We start from the raw sequence: 17,018 nt of genomic DNA, 5'->3' as shown, positions 1-17,018 counted from the left end.
GTTTGTTTTAGGGACAGAGTCTGCCATGCTGTCTAGGTTGGTCTCAAACTTACAGTCTTCTCTCTTTAGTCTCCCAAGTGCTCAAATGATCATAGCTAGATGGATGTAGTCTGGGTTTTATTTTGTTTTTCATAAATTGTATTAATTGTGTGTCTGCGTGTGTGTGAGCATGTATACTCATGCCACAGTACACTTGTGGAGGTAAGAAAACAACTTGGGGATTTGGTTTTCACCTTCCACTGTGGGCTCTGGGGATTGAATGCATGCACTCAGGCTTGTGAGCCAAGTACTATAGCTGCTGAGCCATCTCACCAGTCTGAGTTTGTTTGGTTTTTTCTTTGAGGCAGAGTCTCACTATATAATCCTGACCTCAGACTTGCTATGTAGACTAGGCTGGTCTCAAACTCACCACCTGCCTCTGCCTCCCAAATGCTAGGATTAAAGGCATGTGCCACTTTGACCAGCCCAAGTCTGCCAAGTCTGTTATTACTGAATACTATTCCATTATGTGAATGACTATATGTAGATTCTTCTTTTAATCATGTGTATCTGTGTATGGGGGCTTTGCACTCAGAAGACAGTGTTGGGTTCTTGGAGCTGGAGTTAGAGATGACTGTGAGTAGTGGGAATTGAATTTGGGTCTTTTGGAAGAGCAGTAAGTGCTCTTAACCACTGAGCCATCTCTTCAGCCCCCCTTTTACCCCTCTTCTTTTGAGAAAAATTTTCGATATATAACCAGATAGACTTTAAACTCACAATGTAGTCCAGACCAGCCTGGGGCTCTTCATTACAAATGCCTCAGCTTTCTGAGTGCTGGTATTATAGGTATGTTTCAACCACCATGCCTAGAATAGAAATTCTTTAATCAATTTCTACTGTTTAGTATTTAGGTGATTTTCTGATATTTAGCTACTTAAATACTACTACAATTCGCTTCGTCGTGTGCATTTTTTTATTTTGCATTCACAACCGGTGAATCAGGCGTGGGTAGGTGAACACCTGAGGGTCAGGATTTCAAGGTCATTCTCGGCTGTAGTGTGAGAAGTTTGCAGCCAGCCTGAGTTGCATGAGCGCCTGTTTACAAAACCAGCCAACCAACCTTAGGAAGGAAGAGCTGACAGGCTGACTCAGCAGGTGAAGGTGCCCCACCAAGTTGACAACCTGAGTTTGAGTCCCAGGACCCGGGATGGAAGGAGGGACACCGCTCTCACAAGTTCTCCTATGGTTTCCATACCCCTCTGTGCACAAACACAGTTTATTTTTTAAACTGGGGGGAAAGAAGTTCCAAGAAAATCTCAGACCTACAGTTTTGGTTCCACAGGGAAGCTTTTTTATTATATGATGCTGGAATTCTGTTGAGTGAATTCATAGCGTTTTTACAATGTTATACACATAATTTTGTTCAATATTTTATGAACATTGCCAATTGACTTAACATATCTGTATGTACCTTCTGGGTGGCCATTTATCAGTATATCAGTAGTCTTAAAATGTTTGTATTTTTTATTTATTCTGCTTTTTTTTTCCTTGAAACAGAGTTTCCATGTAGCTCTGGTTGTTCTGGAACTCACTATGTAGACCAGGCTGGCCTTGAACTCAGAGATCTGCCTGCCTCTGCTTCCTAAGTACTGGTATTAAAGGCATGCACCACAATACCTGGCTTATTTATTCTACTTTTTTTTTTCTTTTTGGAGCTGAGGGCCGAACCCAGGGCCTCCTACCACTGAGCTAAATCCCCAACCCCTTATTCTACTTTTGAGAGCCTATTCTAAAGTAATACAGAGGGTTGGGGATGTAGCTCACTTGTTAGAGCATTTGCCTAGCGTGCGCGAAGCACTGCATAAATTGTATGTGCTGGTGTACTTTCTAAGTAATACAGACATTAAGCACACATTTGCCATTTTCTTTATACTTCATACTTTTTTAAAAGATTTATTTATTTATTATGTATATAGCATGTATGACTGCAGGCCAGAAGAGGGCACCAGATCTCATTACAGATGGTTGTGAGCCACCATGTGGTTGCTGGGAATTGAACTCCGGACCTCTGGAAGAGCAGTCAGTGCTCTTAACCTCTGAGCCATCTCTCCAGCCCTATACTTTATACTTTTAATTTTAAAAATTAGAAATAGTTCATGCACTTGGTAAGAATAAAAGAAATATAAACATACCAAACCAAAAGCAAGCCTTTGTGCACTCTACCCCTGTCTCCATTTCTCACCCACGTTTGTTCTGAAGCCTGACTCTTCCCTATTGCTGGACATTTGTTTTCCATCGTTGTCTGCTATAAATAGAGACTATCACAGTGTTCCTAATCTACTAAAACATTTGAAGAATTCTCTCTTAGCTACATCTCTCTGAACCATGTTGACTCTTCAAGTATATTAGTAATGCCTAGTAATAGTTTTTTCAGTAATACTGAATCAGTTTTTCATTCTCCAAGTTCTGTTTCTGCATTTCACATTTGCATTGTATGAATAGTAAAAATAAAGATAGGATAATTCACTTTCATTTATTTATTTTGGCTTTTTGAAACAGTCTCACACTGGCCTCTATTTTATGGTTCAGATATAGACTGAGATCAAGCTGGTGCAGTGATACAGTGGGTCTGGAGTGAGATGATCCAGACTTATATCCCTTTTCTGTCTTTCCATTTCCTGATCTGTAAGATGGGGGTGGCAATGGTTATTGAAAGGTCTGCTTTTTATGGCATGTGGCATGCTCACAGTCCTGTCTGAAATGAAGCAGGTGTTCAGTTTCATCATCACTGGTGTGGTTAGCTTACCTTGGGACAGACTGCCCTGTTAAACGAGCACAGTGGCTAAGAGACATCAGTGCACCGGGCTGTGTCCCTAGCTGCTCCTCTGCCTCCTGTTGCCTCAGATGCTGGTGCAGTTTCCTTTTCTGATAGTCCTATGGGGCCTCAGTCTGTCCCACTGCCAGTCTGCCTGGAGACAGGTCACTGTCTGTGACCCAGTCTCTGACTCTGTGTATCACTTGCTAAGTCCATATCCTGAGTCATTCATTCCCTTGACTCTTCCTTGTCTCATCCCTGTGTCTCTTTCCTGCTCTGCCCTGCTGTTGTGCCACCCACCCAGGCCCTCATGAAGGTGCAGTCCCTAGAGGCACCTTCTTGCAGAGGCTTGTTTTGGCCCCCACCCTGATACAGAGAGTTGGAAAACATACAGAGTTAGATTGGGTAATGCCGTTCCCTGATATGGCAACTAGTCTCCATATCAACTTAGCTAATTTATCCTAATGTTTCTGTGATCAGGCCAAAGGTGAAGCTTTGCTCATGAAACCTAGTGCTTATATGGGCTGGACTAGCAAATACTAGTAAGTTGTATCATTTGTGGGTAAAACTCATAATTCTTGTGGTACAGTTCCTCTTGGTTCGGCATTTTTTCAGTTGTAGACCTGTAGATCGGTATTTTGGATTATTTTTGGAACTAAACCCTTTATATCCTGACCTCTGCCTGCTTGTTGAGACTTTAGATGGCAGATTGTAACTTTTACTAAAGTATAGTAGGTATACACAAAAAATAAAAAAACTGGGCTGGGAATGTACCTCAGTTGGTAGAGTGCTTGCCTAGCTGATATAATCCCTCACAATGCATAAACTAGAGGTGGTGGCCTATGCCTGAGATCCTAGCATTTGGAAAGTAGAGACAGGAAGATCAGAAGTTCGAGGTCATCCTCAACTACGTTGCAAGTCCAAGGCCAGCCTGAGCTGTATAAGACCCAGTACCAAAAAGAAAAAAGGGAGTGGGGTGTCCCTTGTAGATGCTGGTAATGTTCCGCCTCTCAGTCTGGGTTCTGCAACACATTATTCTGTAAAACTTGATTTATCTTTATCCTAATGGTTCCCACGTTTTCTTTTTGTTGTTGCTTTGTTTGTTTTGTCTTGAGACAGGATCTTAGGTATCCTACCTAGGCTGACCTTGAACTCACTTTGTAGCTGAGAGTCAAGGTTGAACTCTTTGATTTTCCAGCCTCCATTCCCCTTTCCTGTTAGTGGAAGCTTTCCCCACAGTGCCTGGTCTTCTAGTTACTGCTTCCAGGTTCCCATTTTGCCATGTTGTGTTAGTTAACATCTCACCTATCTTTAGTACACCATTCTCCCTCACCTGTTTTGCCAATGCTGTTCCTCAGATGCCTGGGTCCCACCTACTCACTGTTCAAAACTCTGGTGTCAGCCTCCTCTGAGGGGCTTGTCTGTACTTCTTTCTTACATTCTGTGTCGTTTGCTGGGGGCTCCGTGAGGACAGAAACTGAGTCCCCGTCTCCCTGACAGACGCCCAGCATGTCTTGAGGACAGAAACTGAGTCCCCGTCTCCCTGACAGACGCCCAGCATGTCATGAGGACAGAAACTGAGTCCCTGTCTCCCTAACAGACGCCCAGCATGTCATGAGGACAGAAACTGAGTCCCTGTCTCCCTAACAGACGCCCAGCATGTCATGAGGACAGAAACTGAGTTCCCCGTCTCCCTGATGCCCAGCATGTCATGAGGACAGAAACTGAGTTCCCCGTCTCCCTGACACCCAGCATGTTGACGCAGAGCAGACTCGGGCAGGGCTCGCTCACTGCACAGTTTGCCCCTTCCCTGCCCCGTGCCAACCACGGATCCTTCTAAATCAGTGCTTTCTTCCTTCTTCTAGCCCCTTTAGAGCTCTTCCAAACCTGTGTGCCTCATGCCTGTGCCCACCCGTGTCTGTCTTCTCCTCTCACAGACCAGGCCACTGGCTGTAGCAGCACCATGTCTCTACTCCAGAGTTTAGGCCTCCGCCATCACTGTTCTAGAAGCTTCCCTGTGCCGGGCCCCTGGCGTTAGAGCCCTCAACTGCTCCTCTGGAGGATCTTACCATTCTAAGACCGGGTTGTGTTACACCTTCCCCATGTTACATGACCCTCTGTTTAATGGTCTGTGGAGTCTTCTAAGGGTATTGGTTTGCTTTGATTTGCTTGCTTTTCTTTCTGTCTGTCTGTCGTGTCCACACACCCCCCTCCGCCCGAGACAGAGTTTCTCTGTGTAGCCCTGGGTCCTGGAGCTCACTCTGTAGCCCAGGCTGGCCTCAAACTCACAGAGATCCATCTCCCTCTGCCTCCTGAACTCTGGGATTAAAGGTGTGCGTCACCATGCCCAGCAGTATGCTTTTTAAAAGGATCCTTGTGTATTACTGAATGATGTTCATTCAGTCAGTTAGGCATTCATCATGTGTGCTTTGAAAGGTGGAAGAGATTCAAAATTAAGAAAGACTCATTGCCCTTGAGAAATTCCCAAGACAGATAGGGAGGAAAAGGAAACTGGCATTGCTAGAAGTCAGCAGACGAGGCTGCTGAGTAAGAGCTAAAAGGATGGATGGGGGCAGAGGGACAACTTTAGGTTCTCCACTTGCCTTGCTTCTGTGCCTTGGTTTCTTCACTGGTGAAATGAGCAGAGTACGTGATTTTATCACATTTAATGTGCACAAGAAAAGGAGCTGAAGGTAGGTAGTCCTTCCCCAAGTCTGTTGTGACGCTTCCCTGAGGCCTGCCTTTGAGTCTGGCACATTCTTGAGGTAGACATTACACATGCATGTCACCTGCTGAGTAGTAAATGTTAGCTTTAACTACTTTTGTTAACTCTGCTTGGGCTCCACATGCCACTGAAGGATGACAGGAAAAGAGCTCGGTCAGAAAGAACAGCCTGAGCAGACACATGAATGGAAGAGCCAGTTTCAGAAACTGGAGTGTGTGTTGTGTTATGGTGTGGTGTAGTGTAGTGTAGGCAGGACATGTAGGCAGTGGTGAGAGGTGAAGCGAAGGAGAAGATCCTGAGGATCTTGCTTGCCCTTGGAGTTTGAGCTTATCTGACTGATGAGAGGGGACTTTGAGAAGTCTGTTTGGTTTTGTGTTATTCATTTCTTACATTTGAGGAACTCTTCAATGATGTTCTTGTCTCGAGATTCTTCGCTGTAGTCCTTAACCACTACACAACTCAACAACCACTTGATGGGGTCTCCCCTCCGGGTCACTTTGCCGAGGCCCACCCATTCCCTAGTCTCTTGCTGTCGTCAGATGTAATCAGTTTGTTTTGGTGGTCGGTACAAAGGGTCTCCACCGACGTGACATGCACAACTGGCAGCAAGCACACACAGATGGGCTTGGCACTTGTCCAAGGCCTTGGCAGCTCTGAGATTCCACAGGGTGGGCCATTGCAAATGAGGGTGGCTTTCGGTACCTCTTGTTGTGAAGCGGTATGAATGTCCATTACAACTCCAGCAGCCATGCCTTGATTGGCCATGGCGGTGGGTTATGGGTAAAAGCCAATCTGGAATACACTTGAGCCTCTGCTACTCCATGATGTGGCAGCAATGGGAAAAGACTGGTTTTTGGTTTCTTGAGACAGAATCTCATGTAGCCCAGGCTGCTTCAACTAAGCCAGAGGTGTCCATGAGTTTCTGTCCCTCCTACCTTGCCTCCGGGAGTGCTGACATTATAGGTGTGCCCTGCCGTATCTGGCTTTGTCCTTGTACATGAATCACTGTCTGCTTTAGAAGTCTCCTTTGGTGCTTCTGGGAAGGAGGGGCCCAGAAGAAGGAGACTGCTGGACACTAATGATAGATGAGAGCAAGGAATGACCTATACTTCAGAGGTGAATCAGTGGGCTGGGGCACTGGCGTAAGAAGGAATGTGGAGCTCAGGTATCCAGCTGGACTTTGATGCCACTTATTAATAGAAAGCAGGCGGAACAGATTCTAACTTCCTAAGATTTCCATCTAGGCCTTGGAAATGTAACTCGGTGGTAGAGCACTTGCCCAGCAAGGCCCTGGTTGCAACCCCTAGTACTAATTTAAAAAATTATTTAAGATATCATCCAAGGACTGGGCATAATGGCAGATGCCTTTAATCCTAGCACCCAGGAGTCAGAGGCAGGTGGATATCTGTGAGTTCAATGGCAGCCTGGTCTACATAGTGAGTTCTAGGACAGCCAGGGCTATGTAGAGAGACCCTGTCTCTAAATTAATTAATTAATAATAAAAAAAGGAAGGCAGACTGCTTCTTCCTGATCCTCAGAGCACATTTTCTAAGACATTTCTAAGTTCATTCAATTCCTCTACTAACCTTTCTTCTCTCTTGGGTCTTAGAGACAGTTGTTCCAGACAAGCAATTATTGATCTTAGGCAATTAGGGTAGGAGGTGACTGTGTTTATTTCACTCTCTGGTGTCTCCTGGGGCAGAGACTGAGGTGAAGGTCATGTGTTTTCACCTCATTTGTATGAATGAATGGATTGGAACAATGGCCTCCCTGCTATGACAACATTTACTGGGTCTTTCCTTTCGCCAACTACCAAATATGTAGAAAAGCATGTAAAATAAAAAATTCTCTGTAGCATTTCCTCACTCTTAGCCAGTTTCCCACAAATAGTTATTCATTTTTTGGCCAGGTCAAGGAATCCTGAGCTTACTTTTGCTTCGAGCTGTATGTAGCAAAGCACCTTTCTCACGGGTGCCCACCGCCCTGGCTCAGGGTGACCCGATTCTGGTTCCAGATCTACATAGCTCGGTAGGTAGGAGGAGGCTTCTCCTGGTGTCAGGACTCGGCTAGGCCTCTCCTGTCTCTGCTCAGTTGTTCTCACAAGTACCTGAAGTTCAGAATGTCTTGTCTGTCACTCATCAGTGCAGCGGGACAGCCTTGTTCCAGGAATCTGCTCTTTGTCTTTTACATCCAGCTTCCTCCTTGCTCTGCCTTCTTCCTACTTCTGTACTGTCCACCATAACCTTGTAGTTTCTTGGTTTGAAGAATGGAATGTTCAGGGTTCTTCTTTTCTGCTCTCTCATCTTTTTTAAGATTAACATTCAAAATAATGGTTTCATCGTGACATTTCATATATGTGTCTTTATAATTCTCATTTGTTCCTCACCCTCATATCCTATCTCTCCCCCAGCTTGTTCCCCTTCTTCCTCAGTTTGTACCCCCTTATGCTTTTTTTTTCAAAGCGTGAGTTCCTTTACTGTATTTTCCACTTTCCTTAAACTCTTTTCTTTCCCCATCATACTCCTCTTCTAATTCCATCACACGCATGCGTTCTAGCCTTTTCTTTTCCCAAGGTGACTCTTTTGTGTTTCAGGTAAATAAACTACTTGAGGGGACGGTGAGATTGCAGTCGGTAAATAGCCTACTTTAGTGAGTGAAGGAGCGTATCGACCATCTGTGTATGTGTCCCTGGAGCTAGGCTGGGAAAGGGATAAACTTCCTTGGATTGGGTAGAATGAGGGGTTCCTCTTACTGTGAAACACTGTTGAGAAGATTTCTTTGTTTTTAGTAAAGAGTTGATTCCACATTCATGAGAGTAACCATGAGTATTATTGATTTATAAACCATAATCATATGAGACATGTGCTTTGAACCATTATATTCAACTGATTCTAGGTCACTTTGATGCTTGTACTGAAACCTCTCACCTTGGTATAAAGGTACCTAGTTGTCTTAAAATATCTGAAAGGGAATAGCTGTTGGTTTGTTTGTTTTTTCCCAAATAGAAAAATCAATGCCTTTCCTATAACACAAACAAAGCATGTTAAGTGTGTTCTTTTTTTTTCTTTTTCCGAGACAGGGTTTCTCTGTGTAGTCCTGGCTATCCTGGGACTTACTCTGTAGACCAGGCTGGCCTTGAACTCAGAGATCCACCTGCTTCTGCCTCCCAAGTACTGAGATTAAAGGCATGCGCCACTATTACCTGGCTATGTTCATTTAAAAAAAAAAAAATGACAAATTAAATCTGATGGCGTAAGCCATACCTCTTAAATTTTCACTAACAAGGTATTGTATCTTTTCACATCAGCACAGATTCTTTCATAAATGCTAATGACTCCCTAATAGTCGGTTTTGTGTGGGGAGTAGACTCATTATTAATACAAGGAATGTACTCTGAGCTGGATGTGATGGCTTATGTTTGTTACCCCAGCACTTGGAGGACTTAGGCAGAAGGATTGCTACAAGGTTGAGGCCATTCTAGACTACGAAGTGAAACCAAAAAACAAAGCATCAATAATATGTTTTATTTAGAAAAAAAGAAGCATGACTTCAATAGAGGTATAACAGAGTGGTGAGCTGTTGTGATATCCAGAGGGCTAGGTTTCACAGCTCTGAATATCATGAACAGTAATTGCAGGTTTAATAACTCAGGGCATTAGACATGGATGTTAATAGATGTTATTTGTCTGTAAATCTTTGGGCTGAGGTTTTGTAAAAATCTTTCTGGATCTGAAAAAGTCTAAGAAACATGTCTGTGACATTGCAGGTTGCTAAAGGTAGGTGATTTTTGACTTCCGTGGTTTCCTTTCGTGGGAACTAAGCCAAGTGCTTTCATTCTGTCTGAGTTTGCACAGTCCCTTGTATATCAGGAAGCACTTGGCAGGTAATTGAGCACTTAGGAGTTTCACGTTGATATGGACTTGTTGAGTGAAATCTTGATTGATGAGGCTGGGTTATTCTACACCTTTGTTTCTTTTTACAGGCAGTGTTTTCCTCAGTGCTATTTTTCTTGCCTTAGCAACATACCAGTCTCTGTACCCAATCACCTTGTTTGCCCCAGGACTTCTCTATCTCCTCCAGGTAAGCACTTGCTGGTGCCAGTGCCCAAGTGATACCTAGAACATGGCCTGGTTCTTTCTCGGGGTTAGGGGGAGGAACAGCAAGGGGCACACTGCCCGTGTTTAGAGCTAGGGAGCTAGCTCAGTGGTTGCTGTTTGCCTGGCACACTGAGGCTCTGGTTCAATCTCCACTGCTACATACAAGACAAAGCAGCCTTAAAAACGTTGCTGGGGCCAGGCGGTGGTGGGCACGCCTTTAATCCCAGCACTCGGGAGGCAGAGCCAGGCGGATCTCTGTGAGTTCGAGGCCAGCCTGGGCTACCAAGTGAGTTCCAGGAAAGGCACAAAGCTACACAGAGAAACCCTGTCTCAAAAAAAACAAAACAAAAACCATTGCTGGGATTGGGTCTTCCTGCTTCTGCCTGAAAAGCAGACTAATGTGAAACAGAGAGACTGAGTAGCCACTAAGTTTGGACTGTGTCTGTCATTGCAAGTCTGTAGGAGCAGTTCCCGTAGAGTGTCTGTAGTTGGGATCCACTAAACACTGGCACTTCTGTGTTTCACCCGATGTTCAGAGACCTCTTCGAGCTCATTTGTAGTTTTTTTCTTAATAATTGCACTTGCCTTGTAAGGTTCTTACAATGATTATATAAAAGGGCAATTTTTTTAAAATAAAGATTTATTTATTTTTATGTACATTAGCATTTTGCCTGTATATATGTTTGTGTGTGGGTACCAGATTCCCTGGAACTGGAGTTACAGACAGTTGTAAATTGCCTTGTGGGCACTGGGTATTGAATCTGGGTCCTCTGGAAAAGCAGCTAGTGCTATTAACCACTGAGCCACCTCTCCAGTTCCCTAAAAATGACAAATTTTAAATAGTGTCTGCTATTTTCAGTAAGCAGTTGACTCCACACTAGTGGAAGTGATGGTACATATTGTCCTTTTTTGAAGCATGAGGCACCAACCAGTCTTACACCATTATACCTCGCTGACTTCGGCACTACTTTGGGACCTAGGCCATTTTGCCATGGTAAGAACATAGTGAATGTTCACTACAGACCATAATAATGGAAGAGTACAAAGTGCTGACATTTGTGGAGAATAGCCTACATATTAAGCCCTCTGTAGACATCATTTTAAAGAACTTTAAAGAACTTAATGAGGCAGATTGTATTATTAGCCATAGAGTAACTAAATATATTTTGTTTAGACACATGAATTAAAGCTAGAACGTTGGGAGGTTCCCTTACCTAAACCATCAGATGACAGCCCTGAGCTGTGAGCTCAGGCAGTCTGACTTGGAAGTTGCTTTCCAACTGTCTCTTTTCAGCTTGTAAAGAATATACACCTTGCCAGGCAGTGGTGGTGCACGCCTTTAATCCCAGCACTTGGGAGGCAGAGGCAGGCGAATCTCTGTGAGTTCGAGGCCAGCCTGGTCTCCAAAGCGAGTTCCAGGAAAAGCACACAGCTATACAGAGAAACCCTGTCTCAAAAAACCAAAAAAAAGAAAGAAAGAAAAAGGGAATAGGATAGTTTCTGACATCGTGGTTGACACTCTTGTCCTTCCTCTTCAGTTCCCTCAATTATAAACTAGGATAATGGGCCAGCAAGATGGATCAGCCTGTAAAGCACTTGGCACATAAGCCTGATAGCCTGAGTCAGATCCCCTGCACCCACAGGGAAGAGGAGACCTCATTTCCCAAAGTGGTCTTCTGACTCCCACACACATAAGTATGCTGTACTTACATATCACACACATGCACATGCATGCAAGCATGCACACACTAATAATAATGATAAATAAAAATTTTAAATGGGATAATAGGACCTGTTGAAAGGGTTAATACATGTTGTGTATCTAGAATGCAGTCTAATGAGAGCTGGGTAGGTGTAGTTATTTAGTATTCAAATGGCAATGATGTGGTCACGGAAAGGACATTGTCATTAGCTTGTAAATATGAGGCGTGGTGAGGGGAAGGAAAATTACTTCTTTTCTAGAATCAAAGGAACTGTAAAGTTAGTTTGTATTTTCTCCTTTGACACCATAAACCTTCCTCCATGCTGCTGGTAGAGTTTCTAGAGACTGTAAAATGTGGATAAGTGGGTAAACTAGTGTCTCATCAGAACCAGAGGGGAAGGCTGTTTTTCTGTTCTCTCAGGAGACTTGGGCTCAAAAGCAGGGATGCTGCATCTGGCTCCCTGGTGAGTCACTGATGAAAATGATAGTTCGAGCCCATCTGGTCCCCTCCCCCAACTCTGCTCTTCCTTTGACCTTGGCTTGGAGCCTTGTTTCCAAATTAGAGAGATGCTTACAGTTTTGTGATCTGATAGCACGCAGAATAAAACAGAGAGCCCAGTGTGCACAGCACCGGAGTCCACAGTGAAAAACAAGCTGAGCTCTGCCCTTCGTGGTGGTGCATATTTGTAACTAGCACTCAGGTGACTGAGGCAGGGGGATTGTCATGAGTTTGGGGCCAGCCTGATTACATAAAGAAGTCCAGGCTAGCATGGGCTACATAGCAAAAAACCAAAACAAACATACAGAAGGGAAAAAGAAGATAAGGAAAAAGCTTGACTGTGATGCTGGTTAGGGACACTGGGGTGGGGGTTTCAGAGAGCTCCTGGCCACAGTCCAGGAAGTTTTCTCTACCCTCTTCCTTTTTGTTTGGGATTCTCTCTCTCTCTCTCTCTCTCTCTCTCTCTCTCTCTCTCTCTCTCTCTCTCTCTCTCTCTCTCCCTCCCTCCCTCCCTCCCTCTCTCCCTCTCTCCCTCCCTCCCTCTTTCTCTCCCTCCCTCTCTCTCTCCCTCTCCCTCTCTCTCCCCTTTCCCCCTCCCTCCCCCCCTCTCCCTTCCCCGCCTGCCTCCCTCCCTCCCTCTCTCTTAGGTTACAGTCTTCTATATGCTTTGTTGGACTTCAAAGCATCTTAAAATGTGGAACACTTCACGAATGTGTGTGTCATCCTTGTACAGGGGCCATGCTGATCTTCTCTGTATTGTTCCAGTTTTAGCGTATGTGCTGCTGAAGAGAACATTTTCTTGGAATTCTTAACCTTGGGTTTGAGACCCTGCTCTCTTTCAATGCTCTCTTTCCCCAGTAACAGACACTGGGGAAATACCTTGCAGACGCTCTTTTGATTTTTTTTTTCTTTAATACAATCTGACCTCCTGAATTGAAGAAGTTAAGCCCATGACTGTGGGCTAGTGAGAGACTCTGTCTCAAAAGTTAAAAAGAAAAAAAAAAAAAAAAGAGGGCTGGAGAGATGGCTCAGAGGTTAAGAGCACTGGCTGCTCTTCCAGAGGTCCTGAGTTCAATTCCCAGCAACCACATGGTGGCTCCCAAACATCTGTAATGAGATCTGGTGCCCTCTTCTGTATACTAAATAAATAAATCTTAAAAAGAAAAAGAGAAAGATGAGCAGTACCTGAGGAACAGCAACAAAGTTGTCTTCTGTATTCATGTGCACACATATATACATATAAACATGTGTGTGCACAGTCACAAAGACACATATATACAAAAAAGGAGTGGGAAATGCAATTTTTAAATTTTTTTTCAAGACGGGGTTTCTCTGTGTAGCTTTACTGCCTGTCGTGGATCTCACTCTGTAGACCAGGCTGGCCTTGAACTCACAGAGAACCCTGGCTCTGCCTCCCGAGTGCTGGGATTAAAGGCATACGCCATCACTGCCAGGTGGGAAATGCAAATTTTAAATGAAATTTTAAAAAATGCAGTCTCTTCCATGTATATATGTGCATGTATTTTTGTTTACATGTGTGGGAAGCAAGTGTCTATACAGATGTACATGAACACATGTGTGTCTGCTTGTGGACGCCAGAGGATGATATTAGATGATTTCTTTGATTTCTTTCTGCCTTATATATTGGGGCAGGAGATCTCACTTGAACCCATAGTTCCCCAATTTGGCTTATCTACTAGGAACTTGTTGAAGATATCCCTTGTCTACATGTCCTGAGTGCTGGGATTACAGGCATAAACCACCTTATGGGTTCTTGTTTTAAGATTCCAAGTGCTGCCGGGGCAGTGGTGGCGCACTGGGAGGCAGAGCCACGTGGATCTCTGTGAGTTCGAGGCCAGCCTGGGCTACAGAGCGAGATCCAGGACAGGCACCAAAACTACACAGAGAAACCCTGTCTCAAAAAACCAAAAAAAAAAAAAAAGATTCTGAGTGCTTAAATATAAAATCATTGTTCGGCTTCAGCTCCCTTTAAAGACTTGGTTCTGATAACTAGCTTTTCCCTTTTCATGTCATGACAGAAAATCGTTTCTATGGAAATATTTTAGAGCATTAAGGAGAGGGAAATTAATTTCTCTCCTGTTGGAACTTGAGTTAGTTCAGTGGAACATTAGCCTAGCACGTACAAGGCTCTAGGGTCAGTGTCTAGCCCTGAAAATAACCTCTCCCTTCTCTGCTAAGGCTCGGCTTTTCTACCACAAGAAGCCCTCAACAAGCAGTTTGAGAATTATTGTTCCTAAATATATATATTAGTAATAGTGTGACTTTGAGGATATTATAAGTATTATTTAAAAATTCCAGTTTGTGGGTGTATATATTCATGAACCAAATCTGGCCACAGATAGGTTTAGTTCATCTTGGTATTTAATTTTAGAAAATAAGTTGTGAGTGGGTTGGGGAAATGGTTCAGTGGGTAAAGTACTTGCTGTGGAAGTGGAAAGACTTAAATGTGTGTCCCCAGAACACATATAAATTCAGGTGGGCACAGCAGACCTCGTGTAATCCAGCACTCAGGACACAGAGTAAGGGGGTCCCTGCCACAAGCTGGTTAGCTAGACTGGCCAAGCCGTGAGCTCGCGCTGAAGTGAAAGATCCTGCCGAAGACAGTACATGAGGTGGAGGGTATGGCAGACATCCAGTGTCAGCCTCTGCCTTCCGCATGCACGTAGCTGACCTCACCCTTAGGTGTAAGCATTCATACACACAAATACATGCATAGTTGTATTTTTCAAAATTACATTAAGAATTTCCATTTCTGGCTTTTAAAAAATAACTTATTTTTTAGTTTTATGTGCATTGGTGTTTGCCTGCATGTATGTCTGTGTGAGAGTGTCAGATCCCCTGGAACTGGAGTTACAGTTGTGAAGTGCCTTGTGAGTGCTGGGAATTGAACCTGAGTCCTCTGGAAGAACAGCCGGTTCTCTTAACGGCTGAGCCATCTCTCAGCCCCACCATTTCTGGTTTCTTATACAAATGTGTATATGTGTGTTTGTGTGTAAGTACATGTGTGCACATGGTATGGTGGCCAGAGGACAATCTGGTGTTCATCAGATACTGTTATTTATTTATTTTTTGTTTGTTTGTTTTGAGACAGGGTCTGTCACTGGCTTAGAACTCAGCAAGTAGGCTAGGCTGGTTAGCCAGTGAACCCATGAAATCCCGCCTCCACCTCCTCAGAGCTGGGATTACAAGCACTTACCACCACTCCTAGCATTGATTGACAGACCTTTGGAATCAAACTCAGCTCCTCGTATTTTCAAGGCAAGCCTCTCACTGATATAAGCTGTGTCCCCAGCCTTTCTGGCTTCTTTTGAAGAATTTGAAGATCTGCCTCTTTCACATAGAGCATACCCTCCTAACTTTACCATAGTCCCCATGCTTCATCTCTGTCACACTTGTTACCTGTTCTTCCCCATAGATACTTGATTCATGTGTTTGTGTCTATGTATGCATGTACTCACTAAAAGGTCTAGAAACAATGACTGGCCCATCCTTAGTGCCCATACTGTAATATAGAGTTGCCACCTACCCATCAAAAGAAATGAGTTTCTTAGAGAAATGGTTGGTTCTAGCACAGGGCGATCATAGAATGTTGTGATATCAGATAACAAGCCACAGCAGCTACTGAAGTCATCCCCAGAGGACTCAAGATCCAACTGAAGATTCTCCCATTGACCAAAGGTAGATTCAGCAGGATAAGAATTCCTGGGGCTAGGGACTGAGAATGGAGCTCAGTTGGTAGAATACTTGACCTGGGTTTCATTTCTAATGCATTTCTGTAATCTCAGAACTGGGGAGGTGGAGACAAGAAGATCTGAAGCTCAAGGTCATCTTAGTGAGTCTGAGGCCAACCTGGGTTTCATGAGATCTTATCTCAAAAACCAAAACCAAAACCAAAACAAGGGCCATGAAGATGGCTCAGTAGGTAAAGGAGAAGCCTGATGACCTGGGCCCCACATGGCAGAAGGAGAAAGCCAGTTCCTGATAGTTGTCTTCTAACCACATGTGTCGCACATTCACAAATAAATAAATAGATGCTATTAAAACAATAAAGTGAATGGCTCTTGAAGGATTCCCAAGGTTGACCTTAACACACACACATATGTACACACACGCAAACATACACACACACTACCAACATCAACAAATGAATTTTAGTGTGCAAGGCATGGTAGTTCATGCCTATAATCTCAACACTTGAGAGGCTAATGCAGGAGTATTGCTGTAATTTGTGGCCAGCCAGGGCTAAACAGCAAGACCTTGTCTCAGCCTAGTGTAGTGGCACACAGTAGTAATTGTAACACTTGGTGGGAGAATCAGGAGTTCAGGGTCATTCTCAACTACATAGTGACTTGGAGGCCAGCCTGGGCTACATGAGAACCTGTCTCAAACAAAAACTAAAACTTGTATTTCAGGTGCTAGAGAGGTGGCTCAGTGGTTAAGAGCATGTACTGCTCTTGCAGAGGACCCGAGTTCCAGCCCCCATATTGGTGGTTCACAACTGTCTGTTACTCCAGCTCTAGAGAGATTAAACATGTCTGGTTCCTGTGGGCACCTGCACTCACATATGAATACCCACACATAGACATACACACGTGCATACAACTAAAAATAGAACACATCTTTTTATTTTATTTATTTTTATTTCATGTGCATTGGTATCTGTATGAGGGTGTTGGATCCCCTGGAACAGGAGTTACAGACAATTGTGAGCTGCTGTGTGGGTGCTGGGAATTGAACCCAGATCCTCTGGAAGAGCAGCAAGTGAAATAAGTCATTTTAAAGGAAAGATTATTCAAAAACAATGAAAAGAGTTTCAGAGCCAGACATGGTAGCACATGCCTGTATTCTCACCACTTAAGAGGCTGAGGCAGAAGTATTGACACAGGTTTGAGGCCAGCCTGGGCTACGTAGAGGGGCCAGCTATGGGTAGAGTGAGTCTAAAAAAAAAAAGAGGAATTTCACGTATGCCTTGCTATATAACAGAAGTAATCCTGAAAGACCAAGCAAATTTATTTTTATAAATAGACATAAGTAAATATTCGTCATCACTTTTCTCATTTCATGGCTGTGTTTCCCAAGGGATTTATCTTAAAAATAAAATTGTACCTGAAATTTAGTTCAAAATTTATAATTACAAGTTTGCTAAGAAAAAACCACGTGCCATTCAAATGTCAGCATTA

General features: G+C 43.8%; 1 protein-coding gene, 1 non-coding gene and 1 pseudogene across 2 annotated transcripts in view; 1 reads left to right on the top strand and 2 right to left on the bottom strand.

Annotated features, from left to right (window-relative positions):
• Pigu (phosphatidylinositol glycan anchor biosynthesis class U) overlaps positions 1 to 17,018 on the top strand; it is an 85,785-nt gene that overhangs the window by 35,824 nt on the left and 32,943 nt on the right. The window contains exon 7 of the mRNA XM_028888897.2: positions 9,502 to 9,599. Within this exon, the coding sequence (XP_028744730.1) occupies positions 9,502 to 9,599 (98 nt within the window). The remainder of the gene's footprint in view (positions 1 to 9,501; positions 9,600 to 17,018) is intronic.
• LOC114706509 lies at positions 5,768 to 6,538 on the bottom strand (annotated as a pseudogene).
• LOC114706570 lies at positions 12,506 to 12,610 on the bottom strand. The gene has a single exon (XR_003736542.1). It is a non-coding gene; the product is annotated as a U6 spliceosomal RNA (small nuclear RNA).

This window comes from Peromyscus leucopus, chromosome 4, assembly GCF_004664715.2.
Source record: "Peromyscus leucopus breed LL Stock chromosome 4, UCI_PerLeu_2.1, whole genome shotgun sequence".
Classification (NCBI taxonomy): domain Eukaryota; kingdom Metazoa; phylum Chordata; class Mammalia; order Rodentia; family Cricetidae; genus Peromyscus; species Peromyscus leucopus.
The sequence above is the reverse complement of the archived record's forward strand: the minus strand, read 5'-3'. Positions and strand labels throughout refer to the sequence as shown.